This window comes from Ixodes scapularis, unplaced genomic scaffold (assembly GCF_016920785.2).
Source record: "Ixodes scapularis isolate PalLabHiFi unplaced genomic scaffold, ASM1692078v2 PGA_scaffold2__306_contigs__length_199485367, whole genome shotgun sequence".
Taxonomy (NCBI): domain Eukaryota; kingdom Metazoa; phylum Arthropoda; class Arachnida; order Ixodida; family Ixodidae; genus Ixodes; species Ixodes scapularis.
This window is the reverse complement of record NW_024609857.1, coordinates 57235547-57262016: the sequence shown is the minus strand read 5'-3', so window position 1 is coordinate 57262016 and position 26470 is coordinate 57235547. Positions and strand designations below refer to the sequence as shown.

At 44.7% G+C, this 26470-nt stretch overlaps 1 protein-coding gene across 1 annotated transcript; it reads right to left on the bottom strand.

The window, feature by feature from the left end:
* Window positions 1-573: 573 nt before the first annotated feature.
* On the bottom strand, window positions 574-26470 carry LOC115325074 (medium-chain acyl-CoA ligase ACSF2, mitochondrial). Its single transcript, XM_042291399.1, has 7 exons — window positions 26402-26470; window positions 26155-26303; window positions 24038-24129; window positions 18316-18392; window positions 14445-14597; window positions 14303-14389; window positions 574-723 (listed from the first exon to the last, which is right to left on the bottom strand). Exons 1-7 carry the CDS (start codon window positions 26468-26470, stop codon window positions 574-576), a joined length of 777 nt encoding a protein of 258 aa, XP_042147333.1.

The window sequence follows — 26470 nt, the reverse complement described above, 5'->3', positions numbered from 1 at the left end:
AGCTTTCGTTGCCTAGAGAGTAAACCACAAAAAACACTCGCACGGAAATATTAATTTGGGAGCAATGTACCCAGTAGGCTTAACAAATAATACAAAAAAGGACGTTCTCTTTTATTTTTTCAAAGCTCACTAATTTTGATGATAATAAATTGATATATGTTACGCATGATCCAACAGCCTCCATATAAAAAGAAGAAAAAAAAATCGGTGAGCTTTCCTCCGCATACGCTCAATGGCCGGTCAGCTTTTCTCCGCATCCTCTGCCGGTTTCGCGGTGAGCTTTTCTCCAAAGAGCTTTTCTCCGGTGAGCCTATCTCCAGTGAGCTTTTCTCCGGTGAGCTTTTCTCCGGCATTCGAAAGCAAAGACACTCTAGTCGGTGACAAGTTAAGCTTTCAGGGCAAGCTCCTCGCATCGTTTCACATTAGTAGAACGAACTGCGGAGAGAAGGCAACTTTTTCTCCAGCGTTCGCTCAGCTAAACTGGAAAGAGATGGGAGGAGCCGCCTTTGCACTCTTAATCTGTCACAGACCATAGTAGGATATGTAGCTCAGTCACTGCTATTATTACTGCTCTCACCCGGTGTGGTACCAGTTGTCGCGCACGACCTCCCTCGTCTTGTCGTCCTGCTTCAGATATCCCTTGAACACGAGGTAGCCTCGAGCGCACAGCTCCCCGCTCTGGTTGACGGGGACAATCCTGCCTTGCGAATCGACGATCTTCACCTGCGTCCACAGAGCCAGAAAATGGAGTCTTTACAAACATGATGAAAATACTCCTACTTTTTTTAATGCGTTAGCATTAGTGCCCTGGTACATGCGCTGACCTTGGTCTGGTTGGGAGCGCACTTATTCAAAGTTCGCAACGTCGACATGTGATGGCGCCACAGCTCCACTGGTTGTGGAAACTGGTTAGGAGACACCTCTCACAAGCGCCGACAGATGGCGGCGGGGTGCATATTTAGAGAGGCTAGGCGATAGGTCGCATTGAAACGGAGGCCGCACAGGATTGGCTGGTTATATAGTCTCGGGTAGTATCGCGATACTTGTGTTGCAATAATGTAACTCGTTATTATTATTATTCTTGTAACCTTTACCTGTAACTCGATACATTTTATTTAAAGGTGCCCTGCAGGCACTTTTTTACTGGTTTTTAATTTGCACCGAACCTGAGCACGCTGACCATAGTAACTTAATGAAACTTTTCTTTTCTCGAATTTCGCTTTATTTTAAAAGTTATAGGCAAATTAAAATTACAAAAACAAGCAAAAAATAACCCCCTCATGACGTCCTTGGTTGCTTGAGTGGCCGTGAACTAGAAGAGGGATAGTGAGCTAAGCAAGCGCTCACGTCTGCCGCACTCCGTGTCGACGGCGCGAGAGGGCGCCGCTAAAGCGTGTTCTTGATAGGCTGTATACAGCGGGTAGCCAAAGCGGCTCTCATTGCATTTGCTGCGCGATTAAAGACTAATTCGGCATGACACTTCATTGGCAACAAACGACAGCAAACACGGGGTGAAGATCAGTTCTGAATGGGAGCCACTTCGCGCTGCCATATCGCGAAACGGCCAAAACGCAAGACAAAGCTGCTCGCTGAAGGCCTTCGGAACGCTCAGAGCCGGTCGGATCCTTCAGTCCGTAAACGACCGCAGCGCCGCCGCGTACATCCGGGACCTTTCCGTGTCGGCGCCTGATCCCACTACTCCTTTCTAGTATGCACCGCCTTTTCCACCGCTTGGTGGCGGGTATGTCGACGGGTCATTTCTTGTTTTCGTACTTTATAAACTGCATTTGTTTCTTTTTCTTATCTAAAATACTGAACAAAAACTACTTTTACACATAATTGAAATGGTTTGCGCCACTTGTATTTAGTATTTCGACTAAAAAGAAGCTTTTAGCGGCTCTGACCAGTAGTAAGCCCAGGACCAAAGACGTCACATTTCGCGCGCTTTCGGTACCGCGGGTCGCCCCCGTCGGTGGAGGAGGTTTCCGCGTCGTCCGGTTAAAATATGACGGACTGATATTTAGTTACTCTCTCCGTGCCCACTGGCTTGCCCGAACCCCAAGAGACGTGAAAACCGCAAAAAAGTTAGACGCTTAAATATGATTGCAGGGCCCCTTTAAAGAAATTGTAACGATAACTTAAATAACTTTTTTTGAAAAAGTAACTAAAACGTTTCTGCAAAAGGTACCGATACATTTCGCGAAAAAAATGACCCTATTTTGTGAACACTAGAGCGGGTTCGACCATGTGCGGATGTTGGGCCCCACAGTAGACGCGACAAACTGAAACAAGAGCTCGAACCCTTTTTCGCCGGAGCAAAGTGCCGGTGCAGAGGGCAGACGCTTTTCTACTGGTGTTTCTACTTTCTCATCGAGCGGAAAAGCGCATTTAGCATTCGCTTTATTTCAAACTTCTAGTGCGTGGCTTTCTGTCCCCGTCTTCACCCTTTACGGCCTCATTTCCGGCCTCTTCAGCCTAGCGACAGAGCCGCCTCGCGGAAACACGCAACGCGTAGAGACCTCACGGTGAACTGTTTAACGTCGAAAGAGAGCCTCTGTCGTCGGTTCTCCAGCAGTCGCAACGATAGTTTTCTTTGTGAAAAGCGAGTTGCCGAAAGTAGACACTGTCTCACCGGGACGACAGACGATGTTTCTACTGGTCTACTGGCCCTTTCCCAGGGGCAATGAGCCCGTGAACTACGGTCGAGTCTTTTGTTCTGCGTTGCATAGAAGAAATTAGAAATAAAAGCGGAACGCATTCCGAGACGACTTTGTGTTTTTTTTTTTTGTTTTTTTTTCGTTCACTCCTTTCTTTACCTTGTTTGATGCCAACGGTCTTTTGACACAAGCGGTTGGAGAGAGAACGTCGGAAGAAAGACGAAAAATAGTTGGATGGTGATCAACCATTACCACTCAAACAAGACGCTGTCATGAGTGACGAACGGCAGGTGTTACTATGGCCCGGCCATGAACTACATCTGACCTTGTCGAGTATAGTGGCGATCACTCCATTGCTCACTGCAAACACTGAAAAAAAATATACGCAGCCGGAAAGTCCTCGTCCTCCAACCGTCGCAAGCCCCTCGGGGTGAGTTTCAATTTTCATTTCTGAACACTAACGCTAAGCATGGGCGAATATATATATATATATATATATATATATATATATAATAAGTCAGAGATCCGTACTTGCGGAGTTGCTATGCTAGGAGTTTATTGCATGTATTTCGACAGTTTCGCCGAGAGGCTCGGCTTCGTCAGGAGATGGCATACATGTGTAAATTGTGTAAACATGTGTAAACATATAAATTGTAGTCATTGTGCATTGCCATCAATGTCTTCATAGCTAAAATAAAATAAAGTATATTGAAAGCAACTAAGTTACTATGATGAAGTAATGGTAACTGTAACGCGTTACTTATCGCCGGCGACGTCCCCTTCTCCAATTCCGGCGCCGCAGAGTGCAGAACGGCGTGTATATCACGGAGGGGCGGAGGTCAGCGTGTTAACCCACCCCGACCCCCCTGTTTACTCCGCTTCGCGGCAAAAGTCTGCGGATTGCTTATTACAAAACATTAACCCACCTTGGACCACCAGTACACACCGCCTCACCGCGCCTCTCCGGCGGCCCAAGTACGCCCGCTGACCTCCACTCCACAGCACCTCGGTTGCTAATTGTTGCCTCACGCCGTCACTCTCCTGTGCGGTCGCCGTTCCTGGGCGTTCTATCGCCTAGCATCTCGAAATAAGTGGCCTGGGTGCGGAAGCTCCTTCCGCCGGCTTTGGAGACCTGTGGACGCGCACGAGCTGCGAGTAGTATATAATGGGGCACGATGGAACCAATAACCAATCAATACTATAACATGTGTTTCCGATATGCCAATAACCAATCAATACTAAACATGTATTTCCGACATCGATATGTTTCCGATATCGGGGATCGGGTGTCTGACGTCGATATGCTGATATCTAGTTTCTGACACCGATACTATCCATTGGGATACCTAATCGGCTGACTGCGTAGCTGACGTAGGGGCGTGCGATTATCTAGGAGCGGCCAATTACTCTATCTATCTAGATATAAGATTTTTCGATAATCGATGAATCGACCGATGATCGATCATCAGACGATAGTCGATCATCGCCAATCATCGACCATTGCTAGACGCACACATCGGTGACGTCATGTCACGTGACAAATGCGAACTTTAATTCCTTGGAAAGAGGCTTTTAAAAAGGCTTTTAAAAAGATTTTTTTTTCGACCTTTCGTTCAGTAGCCCGACGCGCGATCCAATACGCCAAACCTGCAAGTAACTATTTCGTGTTTCGTTGATGACTGCAATCGCGGGAAGTGCGTTGACTCGTGGGAAAGTGTGAGAACAAGCCGCTGGATGGCGCCATGTCCAGTGCAGTTGATGTTATTCCCACAAGATGTCTCCCCAATTCCGGGAAAGTGAGGAAACATGCCTCTGGATGGCGCAATGTCCAGTGCAGTTGTTAATATTCCCACAAGAGGCGCGCGACTAATCGCGTCATCTGTGCGGTTCGACAGAGGGCGCTATAGGATTTGAATTTCGTTGGAGGGATAAATGGATTTTAGGGCGTATCACGTGATGTCACCAGGAGTATCCGACAGAGGGCGCTCGCCGTGCTGAGATTCCCCTTTTGGCGAATATGTGCTGCCTTCTACGGGATTTCCCGCTCATTTTAATCCAAGTGACGACCAATTTAATCCCGGGGTCATTCAATTTAATCCAAGCGCCATACAATTTAATCCAAGGGCCACACAATTTAATCCCGGGGTCAGTCAATTTAATCCACAATATATATATATATATATGCACTCATTGGGTGTTCAGTGGTCCTGTTTCACTTAAAGATTTGGTAACTTAGAACAATTGTTTATACAATTAGAATTTTGGGGGGGAAATTGATAATTTGATCACTAATGTGATTACCTTGAGTTAGTAGTCCCACTGTTGACGAGGCTTGATTGATGTATTGGTTACTCTTTTTAGAGGGCAGCTCTTAGGCACCCGTTTCTGACCTGAGCGGCGTCGCCGTCGCCGTCGCCGTCGGCGTAAACACGCGGTGCATGATGGGTAAATTCCCCCGCTAATTTTAGAAAAAGAACTTCCCCGCTAAATCTAGCAGAAAAGTTTCCCCGCTATATTTAGCGAAAAATTTTCCCCGCTGAATCTAGCGGAAATATTTTCCAGCTAGACTTAGCGGAAACTTCGCCCCACTAAGTCTAGCGAAAAACGTTCCCCGCTTAATATAGCGGAAAATTTCCGCCGCTAACTCTAGCGGAAAATCTTCCCAGCTAGATTTAGCGGGAAATTTCCCCGCTAAACCTAGCAGAAAATGTTGCCCGCTAAATCTATCAAAGAAGTTTCCCAGCTAAATTTAGCGGGAAATTTTCCCCGCTATATCTAGCGGAAATTTTTCCCGCTAAATCTAGCGGGAAATTTGCCCCGCTAAGTCTAGCGAAAAATTTGCCCCGCTAAGTCTAGCGAAAAATTTGCCCCGCTAGATATAGCGGAAAATTGTCCCCGCTAAATTTAGCGGAAAATCTTCCCAGCCAGATTTAGTGGGAAATTTGCCGCGCTAAGTCTAGCGGAAAATCTTCCCAGCTAGACTTAGCGGGAAATATGCCCCGCTAAGTCTAGCGGAAAATCTCCCCCGCTAAATCTAGCAGAAAATCTTCCCAGGTCGATTCAGCGGGAAGTTTGCCCCGCTAAGTGTAGCAGAAAGCTAAATCTAGCAGAAAATCTTCCCAGCTAGATTTAGCGGAAAATTTCCCCCGCTAAATCTAGCGAAAAATATTCCCAGCTAGGTTTAGCGGGAAATTTGCCCCGCTAAGTCTAGCGGAAAATTTCCCCCGCTAAGTCAAGTAGAAAATCTTCCCAGCTATATTTAACGGCAAATTTCCCCAGCTAAATCTAGCAGAAAATATTCCCCGCTATATATATTGGAAAATTTTCCCAGGTAAATTAGCTGAAAATTTTCCCCGTTGAGCTTTCCCGCTAAATCTAGCGGAAAATTTTCCCTACCATAATTAGCGCAAAAAGTTTCCCCGCTAAATCTAGCGTGAAAATTTTCCCGCTATATTTAGCGGAAAATTTTCCCCGCTCTATCTAGCGGAAAATGTTCCCTCTAAATCTAGCAGAAAGTTCCCCCCGCTAAATCTAGCGGAAAACTTTCCCCGCTAAATTTAGCGGAAAATCTTCCCAGACAGATTTAGTGGGAAATTTGCCGCGCTAAGTCTAGCAGAAAATCTCCCCCGCTAAATCTAGCAGAAAATCTTCCCAGGTCGATTTAGCGGGAAATTTGCCCCGCTAAGTGTAGCGGAGAGCTAAATCTAGCGGAAAATCTTCCCTGCTAGATTTAGCGGTAAATATCCCCCGTTAAATCTAGCGGAAAAACTTCCCAGCTAGATTTAGCGGGAAATTTAAGTTTCCCCTTCTAAATCTAGCGGAAAATCTTCCCAGCAAGATTTAGCGGAAAATTTTCCCCGCTAAACCTAGCAGAAAACATTCCCCGCTATATTTAGCGGAAAAATTTTCCCGCGATATTTAGCGGAAATTTTTCCCCGCTAAATTTAGCGGAAAAATTTCCTAGTTAGATTCAGCGGGACAAATTTTCTCCTAAATCGATCAAGGTGGGAACATTTTCCGCTAAATTTAATGGGGAAAATATTCCGCTAGATTTAGCGGGGAAAACTCTCCACTAGACTAAGCGGGGCAAATTTCCCGCTAAATCTAGCTGGGAAAATTTTCTGCTAGATTTATTGGGGAAGATTATCCGCTTAATCTAGCTGGGAAAATTTTCCGCTAGAATTAGCGGGCAAAATATTCCGCTAGATTTACATGGGAAAATTTTCCACTAGATCAAGCAGGGCTAATTTTCCGCTAAATCTAGCTGGGAAAAATTTCTCTGGATTTAGCGGGCCAAACTTTCCGCTAAATCTAGCTGGGAAAATTTTCCGCTAAATTTAACGGAAAAAATTTTTTGTTATATTCAGCGGGGAAAATTTTCCGCTTAATCTAGATGGGAAAATTTTTCACTAGATTTAGCGGGGAAAATCTTCCACTGAATCTAGCTGGGAAAATTTTGCGCTAGATTTAGCGGGAAAAATTTTGGGGTAAATCGAGCGAGAAAATTTTCCGCTAGATTTAGCGGGAAAAAATTTCCACTAGAACAAGCGGTGCAAATTTTTCGCTAAATCTAACTGGGAAAATTTTCCGCTAGATTTAGTGGGCCAAACTTTCCGCTAAATCTAGCTGGGAAAATTTTCCGCTTTATTTAGCGGGGAAAAATTTGTGCTAAATTCAGTGGGGAAAATTTTTTTGCTAGATTTAGCGGGGAAGATAGCCTGCTTAATCTAGCTGGAAACATTTCCGCTAAATTTAGCGGGTAAAATATTCTGCTAGATTTAGCGGGGGGAAATTTTCAACTAGGCAAAGCGGGTCAAATTTCCCGCTAACTCTAGCTGAGAAAATTTTCCGCTAGATTTAGCGGGCAAAACTTTCAGGTGAATCTAGCTGGGAAATTTTTCCCTAGAATTAGCGGGTAAAATTTTCGTCTAGATTTAGCGGGGAAAATTTCCCGTTAAATCTAACTGGGGAAAATTTTCGTTAGATTTAGCGGGGAAAGTTTTCCGCTAAATTGAGCGAGAAAATTTTCCGCTAGACATAGCGGGGCATATTTTCCGCTAAATCTAGCTGGGAAGATTTTCAGCTAGATATAGCGGGGGAAACTTGCCGCTAATTATAGCGGGCCAAATTTTCCGCTAAATATAGCTGGGAAAATTTTTCGCTAAATTTAGCGGCCCAAACTTTCCGCTAAATCTAGCTGTGAAAATTTTCCCTAGATTCAGTGGGAAAAATTTCGCGCTAAATTTAGCGGGGAAAATATTCCACTACATTTAGCGGGGAAAATTTTTCGCTTAATCTAGCTGGGTAACTTTTCCGCTAGATTTAGCGGTGAAATTTTTCCGCTGAATCTAACTGGGAAAACTTTCCGCTAGACTTAGCGGGGAAAATTTTCCGCTAAACTGAGCGAGAAAATTTTCTGCTAGATTTAGCGGGGAAAATTTTTCCGCTAGACATAGCAGGGCAAATTTTCCGCCTAATCGAGCTGGGAAAATTTTCCGCTAGATATAGTGGGAAAAGTTTTCCGCTAAATAAAGCGGGGGAAATTTTCCGGTAGATTTAGCGGGGAAAACTTTCCGCTAGATATAGTGGAGAAACGTTTCCGCTGGATTCAGCGGGGAAAATTTTCCGCTAAATTTAGTGGGGAGTATTTTCCGCTAGATTTAGAAGGGTAAACCTTCCGCTAGATGTAGCGGGGAAAGTTTTCCGCTAAATTTAGCTGGGGAATTTACCCATCATGCACCGCGTGGTTACGCCGACGCCGACGCCGTTCAATCCGGAAACGGGTGCCTAAGAGCTGCGCTCTACAAAGGGTAACCAACACATCAAATAAGCCTCGTCAATAGTAGGACTAGTAACTCAAAGTAATCACATTACTAATCAAATTATCAATTGCCCCCAGAAATTCTAATTGTATAAACAATTGTTCTAAGTTACCAAATGTGTAAGCGAAACACGACCACTGAACACAGTATATTGTGGATAAATTCACTGACCTCGGGATTAAATTGTTTGGCGCTTGGATTAAATTGTATGGCGCTTGGATTAAATTGAGTGACCCCGGGATTAAATTGGTCGTCACTTGGATTAAAATGAGCGGGAAAACCTGTAGACATGCGACTGGGTTCGAGACTAAGCTGCTAGAAAACAACGCGCTCGCAAAGCGTCCAGCGGTCACGTGATGAATGTCATTTAAGATTCGAATCGATGCGCGGTAAATGTTGTATTTGCGAAAAAAAAGGGTTCTGCGGTAAATTGGAATCGACCCGGTACCTTGTGCGGATGGCGCCATGTCCAATGCATATGGTGATATTCCCCCCCAAGAATGTCGCGCGACTAATCGCGTCATTTGTGAGGCGTAGCCACACCAATCAGCCTAAGTCTTTTTTTTTTTTTAATGTATCTTTCCACTGAAGATTCAGCATATTAGTTATGGAAGTCACACGATCGATCGTCAGGCATGAAATATCTGACATCGTGATTTTTCCTTACAATGATACACGTTATTGTCTTTGGACTTGTCATGTCTCAACCAAACTGGTACGACCACTGCAAAGTCGAGACAAGCTTTACGTTAGACATGAAAGTATATCAATGTTCAGACCCTCTTTTGACAACACGTGAATGGATGAAAATGTACTCTCCAGAGAAAATCGGCGTAAACTTGAATAACAAACGCAGACTCGCAACCTAAAACAATGTCTTAAGTTAACGAGGCAGACGTTCATGTCTTGGGGAAACATAATCTACAATGCGAAGACACTTGTAAAATAAGTGAGTCGATATAACGGCATCGATGTCCACTCAGTGTGTCTCAAATTAGACGATCGGTCGGAGGAAAGCCCTATGGGATCAAGTTAGGTCATGAGGCAACTTGGCGCTTGATGGACTTTTTGAATAAAGAGTTATAAAACGCGCTACGTGTGTCTGTGTCTTATACAAATCTGCAGAGTCTAATGAAAAGACTCAATGCAGTGTAAAGAACATGGTCACATAAACTTTTAATTTTTGTTTCTTTTCAAAATTACCTGCCCTAGCCCCAATAAGAGAGGAATCGTAGCCTCTTCATTTTCACAAGGTAGTGGAGATTAGGCGCACGTTGTTTTCTCAAAATCTTCTCGATGATCCAGGCCTGGTTTTGGGGGGGTTGGAAACACGTTGCAATGATGTGACCAGCGTCATGTGATATTTGGATCGCTGCGCGGTAATGTCTTATAAAAATATTCGTTATTCTAACCGGATTCGAAGTCAGAGAGTCGAGATTACTAGGTGATGATGACACCAACTGAGGCAGGAGTTCTACATATTAAGTGAAGATAGAATTTCATACGATCGCTTTCGCGCGTTCACAATTTAAATCTGTGGCTTTTAGGCGCATGAGTTGTCAACTCCGTTCATAGATGGCGCACGTTTTTGATGCTAGGCGTCTTTGTTTTTAGGGTATGAGCTACATCTGGCGGCGTGTGTGAGTGATGTTGTGTCATCTGATGCCGAAAAGTTTGTATTCCTGGGGCGTGCTGGTCCGTACTTTCGCGGGCAATTCAAGTCCGGGCTTTGTGCGTGTGAGTTGCAGATTTCCGTTCGTAGATGGCCCGGACCTGAATCCCTTATACGCCGTGAACTTTTAGCATTATCTTTAGTCGCGTGACACCTCTCGATAATTTTAGCGTCAACTCTCGTGCACACATCATCTCTCACTAATTTTAGCGTCATCTGTCTGCTAGGAATAAAAATGGCACAGAGCGTGGGCCGCACCTATGCGATAAAGACAACACGGATATGGTGGTTCATTTTCTTTTATTTTCGTTTGCTCTACGAAACAATGAAACCATTTGAAACACTTTACAGAAAAATGTACAACACAAGAAGTTTCAAGACACACCGGCGGCAAAAAGGTTGGGAAATGACATCTCGCGAGCAAGACGATACTGTCCAAGATATTTACAGGGCCAGGTCTTGTAATTAGGAAAGAGATCACTCGCTTCCGAAAACGTTCTTATGGCTAAAAGGAAAGGTCGTAATCCCGTCGTTGCAAATGTATCGCTTGTCGTCAAACGGATTCAAAGCAATCTTCTCGACCGAGAGGCTTTTGTTCTCGTTAAGGTTTCGAGCAATTAAGTGCTGCGTCAATCTATGCAAAGTTTTCGTATCAAGAGCGTGCGTGTACAACTCGTAGGTCAACTTGCGGGACTCACATTTTTTTACTCCCTTGGTTCTTACGCAACATATGTTGCTGCTTGTTTTTAAGCTGTATAGCTTTGGTTTTAAGCAACAAAAAGCCTGTAAGTGGGTAGACAGATATTCGTTTTTTAACACGCCAAGCTTCATTTTGTTTATGGTTGAAAAGATTTTGTGACTCTCTGGATATCCAGATGTATCCAGGCATGCGTCTCGGAGATGGAGCAGTTTGTCGTCTATATCTGATCCGTGAAGGTTTAGGAAGAACGAATCCGCGTCGCAGTAATGAGCTCTCGCTAAAAGGATCGCACGACGAAGTTGATTATAAAAGAAGTCGTACATTACTGTTTTTGTAATCTCAAGAATAGAGAACAATGCGTAGAGTGGTTGCTTGAGTTTGATCACTCGCGGAACAAACTGGAAAATTACAACCTGCGAGCTAAGTGCTCGAAACTGCGTCAGGTTCGGCTTCTGAAGCATTCCCAGTATGTCACCCTCTTTAACGCACAGTTTAATGTGTCCATGTTTGCGCGCATTTTTGATCGTTTTGCCATATATGCTGTTCATGAACAGTTTGGAAAGATTCTTCTGGAAGGAGTTGGTTGCTTGCATCTCAGCTGGTGGTTAAAATCAATAAACTCCTTCAAGAACGCTCGTTGCGAGAATTTGAGGACTCAGTGAATCTTGGTCACCTCTAGTCCTAATTGGGTGTACAGTTTCAAACTCCGGTAATGCAAAACGTATTTCGTTTTGTCGTGAAGTGTCAGCAACAGCTTCTTAGTAGATTCCTCTTTGGGCATTTTAAACTTGTCAATCAGACTTTTTTGATAGTTGGATGACCACTCGTAGGGAACGCTTTGTTTCACCGGGGCCAAGGGAAAGTCAGAATGACTATCGTGCAAGTCGTGAGGATAGCTGCATGAGGTCTACCTCGAGAATGTATTCCATCGGTGCGTCATCTGGAACCTCATCAATGTTCAGGCAGGCAATCTCGTCTTCCGTCATTCACTCAAAGTCCGACACTGGCAGAGCTTTTCTTATTGTCGACGCATACAGCCCGTTTACGTCCAAATCCAAAACCTAAGACGGCTCCTCCAGCGGGTTAAACGTATCCGTTCCCGGAACATTTGCGAGAGCATGGCGGGTCAGGCATTGGGTAATCCCTCCGCGAATACCCTGTTCTATCATAAGATAGGTGTCAGGATCGTCAATTAGCTGCAGTCTAACTTTCGACTGTTTCAGCGCACACGACAAGCTTAGGGATGGTAATGACACGAAATGTAAAGCCTCAATTTCGTACGCTTCAAGAGTCCACCGTATAAAGTTCTGGAAAACATCGGCCAGGAGGAGAAAATCCGTCTTTAGTTAAAGGTCGCTGTATTCTTCAAGGTTCTTCAAAGTAAAGGTATCGAAAACGACCTGTGCATGTTTGTAGTCCTCTTCACACACTCCGCTCCCAGTCAACTTGTTAAAAAAGGACTCTATTAGCGGAAGGCTTTGCCCCTCATAACTCTCAAAGCTTGTGATGAAATTTTAACAAAACACTCCTTTGCGGACAAGGAGGTCGACGTGCTCGGGAAGGGACTGCCGTAGACAACAAAAATGCTCTGTGCCCTTAGAATGGAGATTTTGCACAAGCGTCTCCAGGCTTGCATTAAGAAATGCGAGGCTGTCAATACACGAAGGTTACCTATCTCTAACAGTTTAAAATTCTGGCATGAGCTTCCGAGTACGTTAATATCCTTGGGCTCGAACAAATTAGGTTTTCCTAGAAAGAAACTAAGGTCGTAAGAATGGTTATCCGCTATGAGTGGAACGGTATGTTTGTTGATTCGATGATTCAGGTTACACTGGGAGCAAAGTGCCCGCCTATACTCTCCGATCATATGGTCGTGGTCGCGAGTTTTTATTTTCTTGCTAAAGCTTTTGTAGCAAATGCCACAGCGGGAAGACTCCGCGTGGAAATCCTCGTTTTCTCGAGTCATTTCAAGAGGCACTTCACTCGACCTAATCAATCGGGGTATTTTCTTCGCTAGAAAGTTGAGAATCAAAATGAATCTTTCTACGCAGTCGGGTCCACGATAGAGGTATTCCTCAACAATGGACGAGTTTTTTGAGCGGATGACGAGAAGGCAGAAAGAACTGGGGACGCGATTCTCGTAAACATTTCCCGTCGAATGAGTCGGTTGCAGAATCGCTTCAAAGCCGTTAAAGCAATAAAAAAGAAACTCTTCCATGACATGCTTGCTCCGAAAGTACAGTTCGTCACCCTTGTTTGGGAAGACGGTTTTGCCCGGCTTCCCAAACCATCCCCACACATTGAAAGATGGTCAGATAGGGTTTCTTGCCTCTTAGACGCAGTCAGACACCTTTTACAACGAAAGCGTAGGATGTTGGCATTTGAAAAAAGTCTCGCAAAGTTCGTAATGCCCACAAAGTGGTTCTCAACAAGGAGGAGATCGACATGCTGCTCCAACTCGATGTCAATTACCTGCATTGGGTAGACAAAGTTTTTCTCACTGTCATAACCAAACATGTTCAGTGAAACACAATTGTTCCGCTCAAAGGCCTCCACATTCTGTGGAAAAGCCACAGGGAACGTTTTCGGAAACACATACTTGCACATATGTTCATGATACGAGGATTCTCTTCCTCTGTAAGTCCTGTTCGCAGGATACAGAACGGCGAGCACCGCAAACCCGAAGCATATGTCCCGTTCATATTCGTGAAGACGTTCACTGACATTAACGAGGCATTGCTTTGAGGCAAGTGGCTTCGGCAGAGAAAAAGTTCCGCAACCGACGGTCGGAGGACGGAATCGTCCCAAACTAATAGTACAAACTTTGATTCCGACAAGAAAGAATCCCGAGCCTTGTTCCTGACAATGTTCCAACCGGGCAGCTATTTCAGTGCAGACTCGTTGAATCGAACTTCAGAAATTACCGTCTAAAAATTCGGTTTGAACCTGACTATGAAAAAGTGCACAGTCACATCAATCTCGTCATCAGGAAAGAGACGTCCGAGCTCGACAGTGAGTGTTACAAAAAAACGCAGAGGCAGAACAAAATATCTGAGCACGTTTGACATATGCTTTGTATGATGCCTAAAAAATGTTGGCACGTCGCACGCCTCTGTGCCTCTTTGGTGTAAGTGTAACTCATACTGAGCCACATAATTATGAAGAGCACACACTCTTTCGTAAAACGGAATGCATGGCGAGGGAGTCACATTGTGAACCAAGGCTAAGTGAACTTGTAGCGATTCTGCATTAGAATAATGTTGTCGGTCGTCGGGAGAGCACAGGTGACAGGTAACCATGATGGGGATGAGCTGGCTAGACGATATTTGCAGATATCCGACGAACAGGTGACGAAGTGGCTAGATGATCCGAATCGTGTAGGGGACCTTTTCAGATATCGAAACACGAAATCCTATTAGCGAGGAGAACGCTAGGCGTTTAGTCTGCTCACCTTGATGTGCAAGAAGGCTATGATGTCTTTCTTGGTCAGTTCGGCGAATGGCTTCGGTAAACATACTTTTATCACCCCGTTCTCCAACTGGAGAGTAACACAGATACATGAATGGCCTGTGGCGCGTATCCACTCGACTCACCTCCAGCACTGGTAGCTTGACGTTGCACGGGATGGAGCCAATGCTCAGCAACTCAGATGATGACGACGATTGCAGTGAAGACAGCTTGTTCAGGATCCAGTCAATTCTAAGTTGACCGGAGGGGGTGACGGTGGCTCGAGGTGACGTGGTTGTCTGAAAATAAACACATTAGTATACATCGGGCCTCCAAAGCTTATTCTAGCATTACCTTTTCTTTTGGAGCGAAATCAGTAAAGAGGCGACGATTCACTCGGACCTTTATATCAAAACACTTACAAGAAAATGACGACTCGTTGTGAAATAAGCAAGTGCGTAACTAATCTTTATTTCTAAAAAGAAAAAAAAAACGAGAGAGAAAAAAAAGTGAGTGACGCTAGCCTCAAAACAGAGTATTGAATTACACATGAAAAAGACAAAAAGAGACGATCACATTTCGGGCTGTCGAGACATTTCCAGACATGTTTAGACTGGACGGTCTCGCATCGCGCGATATTCTTCGACCATGGAGAACCTCGTTTACTGTCAACGACTTAATATGCGACGACCTATTTTGTTTCGCGAATTGTCGCAAATAGCCTTCAATTCGCGAAAATGGATCCCGCGAACAATACCGGTAAAATGTAAACACGATGGACTTTGTATTGAGATCACACCGCGTCTCGAAAATTAGAGCCCACGATTATTTCAAACTTACGATGGCGACGTTGGAACTCTTCCTTTTGAACATTGGAGACTTTTGACACGCTCTACCTAAGGAGAGGCAAGGTGATGTACAGCTTCGTGACGTGATTTTTTTTTTCTCATTTCAGTCTAAGTGATGGTATCGAAAATGTCTTATGTTCATGTGCATTCTGTATGGTCTGATAGTGTACGGAAGCGATCTCTCTTCTCATCGCATGCCTTGTAAATATTTTGAACTGTATCGCGTTGCTCGCGAGATGTCATTTTTAAAACTTTTTTTTTCTCTGATGTGTTTTGAAAACATCTTGTGTTGTACATTTTTTTTTGTAAAGTGCTTCCAATGGTTTTTTTTTTGTAGCGTAGAGCAAACGAAAATAAAAGAAAATGAACCACCATATCTGTCTTGTCGTTATCGCATAGATGCGGTCCACGCTCCGTGCCATTTCTTTCCTTAGCAGAGAGATGACGCTAACGCGCGAGAGTTGACGCTAAAATCATCGAGACATGTCACGCGATTAAAGATAATGCTAAAAGTTCACGCCATCTAAGGGATTCAGGTGCGCGCCATCTACAAACGGAAATCGGCAGCTCACACGCACAAAGCCCGGACTTGAATTGCGCGCGAAAATACGGACGAGCACGCCTTAGGAATACGAACTTTTCAGCATGAAATGACACAACATCACTCACACACGCCGCCAGATGTAGCTCATACCCTATAAACAATGACGTTTAGAATCAAAGACGTGCGCCATCTATGGACGGAGCTGACAAGTCATGCGCCTAAAAGCCCCAGATTTAGATTGTGTGCGCGCGAAAGCGATCATATGAAATGCTCTCTTCACTTAATATGTATAACTCCTGTCTCAGTTGGTATCATCATCGCCTAGTAATCTAGACTCTCTAACTTCGAATCCAGTTAGGATAAAGAATATTTTTATAAGACATTACCGCGCAGCGATCCAGATATCACATGACGCTGGTCACATTGTTGCAACGTGTTTCCATCCCCGAAAAACAAGGCCTGGACCATCGAGAAGATTTTGAGAAAAGAACGTGCGCCTAATCTCCACTACTTTGTGAAAATGAAGAGGCTACGATTCCTCTCTTATTGGGGCTAGGGCAGGTAATTTTGAAAAGAAACAAAAATTAAAAGTTTATGTGACCATGTTCTTTACTCTGCATTGAGTCTTTTCATTAGACTCTGCAGATTTGTATAAGACACAGACACACGTAGCGTGTTTTATAACTCTTTATTCAAAAAGTCCAAGAAGCGCCAAGTTGCCTCATGACCTAACTTGATCCCATAGAGCTTTCCTCCGACCGATCGTCTAATTTGAGACACTGTGAGTCGACATCGACGCAGATATATCGACTCACTTATACTACAAGTGTCTTCGCACTGTAGATTATGTTTCCCCAAGACATGAACGTCTGCCGCGTTAAGACATTGTTTTAAACTGCGAGTCCGCGTTTTTATTCAAGTTTACGCCGATTTTCTCGGGAGAGTACATTTTCATCCATTCACGTATTGTCAAAAGAGAGTCTGAACATTGATAAACTTTCATGTCTTCCGTAAAGCTTTTCTTGACTTTACAGTGGTCGTGCGGGTTTGGTTGAAACGTGACAAGTCCAAAAACAATAACGTGTATCATTGGAAGGAAAAATCACGATGTCAGATATTTCATGCCTGACGATCGATCGTGTCAGTTCCAGAACTAATATGCTGAATCTTCAGTGGAAAGATATATTTAAAAAAAAATTACTTAGGCCGATTGGTGTGGCTACGCCACAGAAATGACGCGATCAGTAGCGCGACATTCTTGGGGGAATATCACCATAGTATCATCACTAAGATAATAAACAAAAAATGAAAGATGTTTACAATTATCTGTAATGCCGAATTAGGGCGCAGCTCTTGTGGAGGAGGAGGGGAGAGAACGGAGGGGAGGGTACGCCCCTCCTCCCACCTGACCTCCTCCTCCTCTGCTCCCCTCCCATTTAGCGGGAAATTTTCGCTAAATTTCCCGCTAAATGTAGCGAAACAATTTGTCCACTAAATTTGGTGGGAAAATTTGTCCGCTAAAATTGGCGGAAAAAATTTTCCCGCTAAATGTAGCGGGAAATTCTTTAGCAAATTTAGTGGGGAAAATTTTCCAGTAAATTTAACGGGTAAATTTTTAACAAGATTAAGCGGAGAATTTTTTCCGTTAAATTAAGCGGGGGAATTTTTCCGCTATATTTATAGGGAATATTTTTCTGCTAAATTTAGCGGGAAACTTTTTCCGTTAAATTTAGCAGTGAATTTTTTTCACCAAATTTAGGGCGAAAATTTTGTCTGCTAACTTTCGCGGGTAAATTGTTTTTCGCAAAATTTAGCGGGGAAATTTTCCCGCTAAATTTAGCGGAGAATTTTTCGCTAAATTTAGCGGGGAAATATTTTCGTTTAATTTAGGCTCCGTGTGACTCACGAGGGTGACGTCATACGTGATGTCACTCGAGACCCTCGTGACGTTACACGTGTCGTCACGTGTGACGTCATTATGGGAACGTTTTATAATGGAACGAGCGGTTACGCCGACGGTGACACCGCTCAAGCCGGAAACGGGCGCCTAAGAGCTGCGCTCTATAAAAAAGTTATTTGTTTATCATAGCATCGTAAACATATTGTCGCAGATGATTACGGAAAAGTTAAGTGAAGTAACCAAATGTATATGAATGCGAACTTTTTAGCAAAAGACAGTAGAACAAGGAAACTGATTGCTATAAGTCCCCTATAGGGACTTTTAGCCAACCGTTACCGTGTTCCTGGTACTGTAGCACCGGTGCCATTGAAGTATGCCTTTAAGCGCACGTCGGGCGATACTATGACTGCGGGGCGCGCGCTTAAAAGCATGCTTCGAAGGCTCCGGTGGTGCGGCACGAGGAACGCGGTAACGGTTTGTTCAAAGTCCCCAATGTCCACCATGAAGACCACGTCCACTGACCTCTGTGTGATCCAGGGGCTTTCCCCCTGTTTCGATCCACTGCTCCGTCGATTCAGCACGGTCTGTACAGGTCACAGTCGGACTCGTCTCCGTGGTACCATAGAGAGTCTGAAATGTTGTCTCAGCCGTGTTTAGCGTCGTAGTAACTTGAAGAAACAAAAAGTTGACTGACGGTGTCCGCGTAGATATACGCGCAAACTTACTTGGAACTGTTGCATGTTGAATGTTGTCATTGCGTTATTCACCACTTCTTGAGGACATGAAGCTCCACCCATGATACCTGTTGAGGTAAACATTTACACATTCCCATTACTGTACGTGGCATGATTTCGTTATGCTGGTGTTCATTTTTACTCGTTCTTGCCGACGATAAGGAATACGGAAGTGCGAAACGTATGCTGCAGGAGGAACGCGCTCAGCAGCAAGTTCACTACAATAGTCAATGTTGATAGGCATTTACATATTTTTGTATTGTGACAAGGGGATTCGAATAGTGCTGCGTGGTCAAAACTACTCAAGTTGAGGTAACTCGAAATCGTTTTTTTTTTCCTTTAGGCATTTTTCGTGAGCTGAGCATGCAGGTGGTTGAGCTTTCTTTGATGATTTGCCATTAAAGGACCTTTACTCTTTCACCAGATCTCGCCCGGTTTGTGTAAGTTCGTCAAAAGGGTTATTCATGTTTGGTGAACCAGGTGATCATGGAAAATGCTGGCTGCTGAAGGGTGGCGTCCTCGGTGGCAAAGAGGGTCGCCCCTGAGCGCTTTCTCTTCAGTGTGGGTGCCATGGGGTTAACTATATCCCTATCTAGACTTCGCATCAAGCAGGCCACGCAAGTCGTCACCAATGGCGGCGGCTAGCCGGATACGAGGAACCTAGGCTGTATTCTCCCGAAGGGGACGGCTCTCCCTCGCCCAGGTAGGGTGAAGTGCCGCCGGCGCACCCTTCAGAGTGATAGTGGACGCGACTACTACCGGCCTCCCCGGGCGCGTCCATATCTCCGAGGCTACAAAAGCTGCTCCCGAGGAGGGCCGGGGGCTCTCATTTCTCATCGGCGGAGGCACTGGCTCTACGGAGCTCGGTTATTCTTTGTGGGCCTCCGACTTCCCGTGAATCTGCCTATTGCGGCAGTGCGGGAAACCGACCGGTTGATACTGGCAATTGAGCCAGTGCCCAGACATTTCCTGTCAAAGAGCGAAGCGTGTTGGCATGTGAGTCAATAAACACGTCGAAAACAGATTCACTGTGTTGGTGTTGTCTCTCGTCCATCGGTGCCCCAATAAGGCAGTCAGTGGACGGACCCGGCCGTAGCCGCGTAAAAAGCGGACTACGGAGTGGATATCTACCTCAATGAGGACTTTCAGGGGTAAACTTGACAAATCCCACATCGGTTACAAACACAAAACAATCTTTACTTAAACGTCATCGACCATAAAACCACAAAGAGGGTGAGGACTCGTTAATTGTCGCTCCCGGTTCAAAAGTCGAAAACGACGCATCGGCGTCAGGCGTCCTACCATGCACGGCGAAAACGGCGGATGACTCGATGGTAATCACGGTGACAGCACCAACGTTGTGTCGCGCACAACAGGAAACGCGGCGCACTGCGGCACAAGATGTTGAACGGGCTCGCGTATGAGCTTGCTCAGATGCTGACGGCACGCGCTCACAGGGAAAGTATAAATAATAGCCTATAACAAAAATTATCTCGCAGCACCGTCAATGATAAGAGCTTTTACTGATAGATGTTTTTTTGTGTGCCCCAGACCAAAAAATAAAGAAAAATGAGCGCTACCAGCAAAGTGGTTTGATGTCATAACCCTAAGCCAGTGCCAACGTTATTGGATCCAACTCCAACCAGCGTTTCTAATTGTGTTTTACGAAAATTCCTACAGCCACCCCCGAAAAACCCTGCATGTCCCTACGTTTGCCAACCCAGACCACACATAAATCCAGAGCTGGCCAAATTACTCATATTCTGTAATTAAATTACATTACTAATTACTTTGCTGAAAATTGCTGAAATGTAATTAAATTACATTACAAATTACCACAGCCAGAAAATAATTAATTACCATTACAAATTACTTTTGCATTACTTTCGTATACTTTTAAATATAAAGGAGCTATTGATAACTTCCTTTTACAGATAACTTTATTTACATTATTTACACAGTTCATGGCACACAGCTAGAACTCTCTGTTGCATGTTTACCGGGGGGATCGGTGGCCGAGTGGTCTAGCGCACACCAGCTCGGAGCACGTGGAGCGAAAGCTCGCGCTGCAGAACCCAGGGATCCTGGGTTCGAGGCCCACCCCTGCCCGTTTCGATCTGGATGAGCATCGTGCCGGCATGCGGTCGTGTATCACTATACGTAATGCACGTTAAAGACCCCAGGCTAGCGGCTGTACCGCACTGGCTAAATTTCTGATCTACAGCTGGGAGACTCGTCGCCCCTGTGAGGCAGACCAAGTTCTAGGCTGTATAAACACACACACAACCCATTTTTTTTTTTTGCATGTTTACCGATGGACTGGGGAACGCACGCGACTGAACCGTTTCCCACCCCAACCCGGACAACTATTTTCGGAGATGACTGAGGATCCTACGAGGATTATCTCTGGGTGGGGGGAGAACAATTGTCATTGTTCGCAAAATCGCGTCGAGGTCGTTCCACCAGGGGCCTTAGTTCGACCTACTTCCCCTCCTTCGTTTCCCTAGAATGTCAAACAGAAAAGCTCGAATGGCAAGCACTTACCAGCCCTATTTCTCACAGTGGAAGATAACACAGAGAGGGTACGCAGCATGCATCAGAAAAAGTAAGCGGAAACTTTCAAGAGGGGCCAGAAAACGTCGAATGCAAAACCGCGAAACATAGGTAGAGAATCGCGCTGAGCGGGTTTTCACAGTTCAAGAGAGTGGCAGAAAATGTCTAGCTGATAGCGGGCGCGAGAGTCGCACCAGCCGCATTAGCATCAGCAACATAGCGGCGGCCGAAGAGCGTTTTTTGGAAAGGTGTAGAGGAAAAAGAAAAAGTTAAATAAAAAGAAAAGCGCTCTTGTGTATTGTGGACACAAAAATATGCCTGGTGCGAAAAAGTAATTAGGTAATTTAATTACAGTTACCGTCGCTGGAGTAATTCATTACATTACTAAATTACCTGCTACAAAAAGTAATGAATTACATTACTAATTACTGGAACAAGTAATTAAATTACTGTAATTTCATTACAGTAATTACATTACCGCCAGCTCTGCATAAATCCCTACTAATAATAAAAAAAAAAATAACGAAAAAAATCTTGGATCATGAAAGCAACAACGCCCAAGTTTCAGACGCGCGACTTCTTGGTTATGGAATCATTCCATTCTTGTTTTCTAACAGCGCATGCAGAATATGGATTAATTTTCTCATTTTAATAACTTGTATGCTAATCCACTGAGCGGAAAAATGCCAAATCAACAACAATTTTAGCGACTACTTAAAATAAACGAGAGAAGTTATGAAAAAATAAAATAAACATACTACATCGGCGACGGATCCTTATCTTTTCCTTATTTGTTTCGTTCATGTGTAATCGTTCAGCCACAACTTCAACTTTCCAAGGACTTTCGAGGTACGTTTAAGAATTAGAAATCGGTCTTGGCTTTTTGCTATGGCAATGCACGACGAGGTAAGTTGAAATGAAGTTCACGTACGAGTTCCAATCTACCGCCCTTGAAATATCGATGCATAATTATGCCTTTTCTAAAACATGGATTTGAAGATTTTCCACTTTTATAAACGATGATATTAATTCTAGCAAAGCCAAGGCTGTGCAATGTATTTCCAAAAAGTGCGATATGAAAAAGAAAAAAAAAAAGGTTTTCTTGCCTTCAATTTTCGTGAGCGTTAGGGCTTGATTACCCATCCTTTTGGTAGTGTGTCGTATGGTCATACTCTCATCCAGCCACACTTTTATTTAAAGTGTTAATCGTTGATCGCAGGCGTAGTATTCAATGAATTATATATAATATACAAATTGGTCTATTTTATTGTTTTTCTTTAGATTGTTTTCATGTACAGTCGGATTTTGGATTTACTTTCGTATGATTATTGTATGACTACGTATTATGCTTGATTACTATTATTATTTTGTGTTCCAATTGTTCTGCGTTTAGAATAGTTCTGCTCCTGAACCCATCTCAACGAGTTCCCAGTACCTGTAAATCACTTTTTTTTTATAAGAAGTTGTTAAGTGCTCGCAAGTTCTAGCTTTCGTACGTACGTAAAAAAAAAAAAAAAAATCCTAAGTAACTGGAAACAAAAATAATGCAGGTACGGGTATTATCTATAAACTATCAAACTTCGGGTGCACTCTAGCTCAGCGCAGACGTCACGAAGAAAGCAGACCGGCGGCTTTTTGTTTTTATAGGCCTAACACGAAAAAGGTAGAAAAAGTAATACACAAACGGCAGCGCGGTTGACTCCGATATTTCCGTTTGCAAGTTGCGCCAGGTGTCCATCTGACATGCGATGCCACAATGGTCTCTTTTTTTCTTAGACCGCGTCTCAAGCAATACGCTTGCGTAGAAGACGATTCGGTTTCAGTATGGTGCCTGGAACGCATCTCGCGACCTGTGTGTTTACCCTGTCCAAACGAGTGGTACCTCGATATCCGCCCGATGATGTCATTCAAGTGTCACGCTGGCGCCGGCCGCGATCCTGGCGGCGTCACAGCAACGGTGGGGTATGTGACCGACGCCCGTTCTGCGGCAGGTCACTTTTCCAGCGTGACAGCTCCACGAAAGCTTCGGCAGCCAGGAGTTGGGACGTCGCGACGACAGCGACACTGGCGTTCGCTCGGGTTTTTCGCCGGTATTTCTACGGCCCACCGCCAGGATTGCAACGTCTGGCAACGTGACACTCTGACTTTTGTGACGTCATTTTTTGCCACTTTTCAGAACCACTTTCGATGCATGGGGTGGTATAGGGTGCTAAACAGACCACTCGGAGACGCGCTCCAAGCACCGTATATTTTCAGCTCTCTAGTTTAGAGTGTAGTAACACGACTTCGTGAGAGTTTTGATAGGAACGTGATAACAAATTTGACGATACCGTCTAGAAAATCAGGAATATGTCTACCGATCTGGATGTAAAAGCGCGCCGCAGTAACTGCGATGAGGAAAAAAAATCGAGTAACTGTAAATGGTTTTACATTTTCCAGTAAAAATAACGGGGCGTCCGTACGTCCCTAGCGAGCCAAAATATTGCGAGAAGTCCCTACGTTTAGACACATGTCCCTTCAGTTTGTAACGCTATGTGGTAATACTGTGTGGCACTCCCGTGGAAAAAGGTACTCCCCTCCCACCTCTCCCCCTCGAGCCCGTCACCCGCTGTTTGAAGAAGCGCCACCTATAGAGGCTGAATTTCAAAACTGTATTCTTCGGAGACGCCTGGAAGATGCTACGGTGAAGGGCCATCTAGACGCTGTGATAAAACCTGCGCAACTGTAGTTACCATAGCGGCCGTTCCCACGAGAAACGGTGGAGTCCAGCGACGGAAGACGGAACTTGAGGGGGGGGGGGGGGGGGGGGTATAGTGTACTGAACGAAGAAGCGGCGCCTTGGGCAGTCGTTACTGAGTTGATATAATAACGTTGGCCAGTACTTCCCTTACTTTAATACTCCGTGACCCACCAAACTATTTAAATGCGGTAAATAAATTATAAATATAAGGAAGATATATAACAAAACTATATACTACCACATTTATAGGTCGGAATTCAGAAATGCTGCCATAACCACGAAATTGAGAAGAAAACAAAATGAATGGGAGTTGCCCTTCATCATGGGCGCCCGCTGCACGATCAAACGATAGCGGTACTTGGTGAAGTTGGAGTATAGAGCTCTTCATTGGTTATAAATTTAGAAATGGAACTGTCGTACCTTTCCGAACAGACGAAACGTCGTACTTCCCTTCTTGTTGCTCCTTAATCATGTCTATGTACATTGTGGGCGTTCCATAGATAAACGTGCACCTGCAACAAAGATGACACATTCGAGAAAATGGAGAAGGATTGCAGTCACACATCATATTAACAAGCGTGCTGTCTTCAACAAACACCACGGGTCTGGACACACTAGACCTTTTTCGCACAACGTTATACAAGCTCGCCACTGATGAACTTTCGACCCGCTGTATTTTTGTACTGCCCGCTGACACAAGGTATGCAACCACCAAGGGTGTGGGCGAAGAGCCTTAGAGACACACGTCGTGCGTAAGTTTGTTCCGAGTGTTTATTTTTAATTTTAATTTTAATAAGCATAAGAACAATCGCGGGAGGTGTGTGATAAGCACAAGGTGCTGCAGGGCGAGTGTGGCTGCAACGTAATTTAGCTTCACATGTTCCCCAAGGATTCTTATTTATCGAGTCAGTCGATTGCGAGCTTATATAGCGAGGACTTTGCATCAGACTCATCGTCGCGTAAATGTTCACGACAACTTCGTCTAAGACAAGCGGACCGATTCCAACCCGGTGCCGGTGCACCCATTATGCTATCGAAGAAACATTTGCTATTGCACTATGGCATGTGAAGGGTATGAAAAGGTCCACGTGTCACCATTCAAGATGAAGCTATCAAATGCCGAAAGTTTACCTGCATAGACTACATTAAACTGCTAATGTATTATTTCTTTGTGGCAACTAAATCAAAGCACTCCACCGTCTTCGTCCTCGTCCATTCGAAGAGGCGAGGTGATGGTCTGTCATTAGTCAGTTATATTCACTGTCAATGTCCAACGATACATCCATATCCAGATCGAGCAAAGTTTCCCCCATACACACTCCGTTGCCCACCCACACTCGCAAAAAAGAAAAAAAAAGAAGAAAAAAACGGTGCGTTAAGGGATTAATTGCTGTCGTTTCTTTTCAGGGCCCTAGTGCCCTCTATTCAGAAGGGGTAACTCGAGCAGTTCGTCCCTTGGAGATTTTGTTGCTCCCACTGGAGTTACTCTCGTATTAAATGCTTAGTTCCCCCTTCAACTATAGCTGCCACAAGCCTTTGATGGAGCATCACTCGAGTAGCTAATTTTAAAAGAAGCCTTGGCGAAACGAGATTTGGTTTCTATGATTTAGAACTTGTGACCGCCCGCCCATACTTAGTGAATGTCTGTGTCTGCGAAAAGCATTTAAAAAAATACGATTTTGAGCGAAGCCGTGGCACCGGTAACGAGGCTCTCTACTCTCCGCCGACCGCTTCCACGCCTCCGAAACGACCAGTCATTGAAGAGAAATCGGAGCTGGATGTCCGACCAATTGAACAGTGAGTCAAGCCGCTAGATGCCATTGTCGGCGGAGTAATTCTCATGATGGCGGCGCCCTTAAAGAAGCGTTTATAGTCACGCGACGTTAGATTTCGGGAACGGTGCATGGTTTACTGACGAAAAATTGCCGCTGTATTTCGGTTTATCGATCAAACCGTCATATGCGGGACTAAAGTTTTAGGAGGAACGCAGCGGGCGCTTAGTCCAGCCTCAGTCTTAAGGACCTGCTATACTCCGACGTTGAAGATAGCAAACGCGGCGTAGCGCAGAGCACACAGATGCTGACTAGTTGCAGATATTGAGTACCTGCTCGCCGGCCAATGAAAGGCGCACATTCTGCGCTACGCTGCGTTCGCTGCGCTCAACGCCGGAGTATAGCCTGTAGAGGCACACGACACGGTGGCAGCGTTGCCACGTCCACATTTCGTACCGTTTCTTCGACTACCAGATTTTTTTTTAATGCAGAAAACATTTTTACATTGCAGTGAAAGCATTTTGGTTTCCGTCTCGTCTATAGTCTCAAACGAAGTTGGCAGGGTTTTTAATTCACTACCTCGAGAGTTTGTGCTGCGACTTGGAAGTCATAGAAAAAAAGTCACGTGAAAGACAGACATTCTTTGTACCTACGTGTGCCGGCAGCTCACACCGCAGATACATCAAGCCTAATTGTCGCGCAAAAAAGGCAACGCAATGTCTAAAAAGATGGGGCTACATTTTGGTCATAATCAAAGCGTGTTACCGTTGCTCTGCGATTGCCTCAAGAGCGGCCTTTGCTTTGAAGCTTGGTGACGGCATCACAAGGGTGGCCCCGAACATGGCTGCTGTCAGCGAACCTCCCACACATCCGTAGCAGTGGACCAGGGGAACGGTGAGGCAGATCGAATCGTTCTGAAGACGGAGGACATGTTGTACACTAGACAGGTCGTGCTTTTGACAGGTGCTCACATTAAGAGCATGACATTCCTATAATGAGAAATGCATCGTACTTGCTCATGGAGTCCAAACATACGGCCGATCAAGTTGGCGTTGTTCACCAAATTAAAATGAGACAACAT

Bases quoted from the DNA above. Each gene is read 5' to 3' on its own strand.
- LOC115325074 (XM_042291399.1), bottom strand. From the start codon at position 26,470: ATGTTGTCTCATTTTAATTTGGTGAACAACGCCAACTTGATCGGCCGT. The intron at 26,304-26,401 runs GTACGATGCATT...CTCCGTCTTCAG, and splicing joins TGTTTGGACTCCATGAGCAA to AACGATTCGATCTGCCTCAC. The intron at 18,393-24,037 runs GTACGACAGTTC...TTACCTCAACAG, and splicing joins CGTTTCGTCTGTTCGGAAAG to GTATCATGGGTGGAGCTTCA.